Genomic DNA, 319 nt, shown 5'->3' with positions numbered 1-319 from the left:
ATAACTGCATACTTTGCATTGTGATAAGACAAGCCACAAATCAAACCATTTGAAAAACAACCAGACTATCATCCTCTGTTAAACGTTTCCTCCGACAGCCGCCATGCCGCCCACCACCCATGCGTGGACGCTGGTCGTGGCAGCAGTGATCGGCGTGGGCGTGACACCCGTGAGAGGAGGCGTGGCGCACGACCTACGTTACTCTAGGGCGCAGCTGCATCTCGCGGACGGAGGGAACCAGGCATGGGTCGAGGTAAGGGAAAAATGACACGTTGTCCGAATAACCTGATTTATGTATTCTGCAGAGGTAATGTTTAAG

The 319-nt window shown here is 52.4% G+C and overlaps 1 protein-coding gene across 1 annotated transcript in view; it reads left to right on the top strand.

Annotated features, from left to right (window-relative positions):
- Positions 1-98: 98 nt before the first annotated feature.
- Positions 99-319, top strand: part of LOC119592527 — a gene marked incomplete in the record, with an annotated part of 25,120 nt that continues 24,899 nt past the window's right edge. The window contains 1 exon segment of the mRNA XM_037941385.1: positions 99-253. Within this exon segment, the coding sequence (XP_037797313.1) occupies positions 104-253 (150 nt within the window).

This window comes from Penaeus monodon, chromosome 30, assembly GCF_015228065.2.
Source record: "Penaeus monodon isolate SGIC_2016 chromosome 30, NSTDA_Pmon_1, whole genome shotgun sequence".
NCBI classification, from domain to species: domain Eukaryota; kingdom Metazoa; phylum Arthropoda; class Malacostraca; order Decapoda; family Penaeidae; genus Penaeus; species Penaeus monodon.
This window is presented reverse-complemented; position numbering and strand designations above follow the sequence as displayed.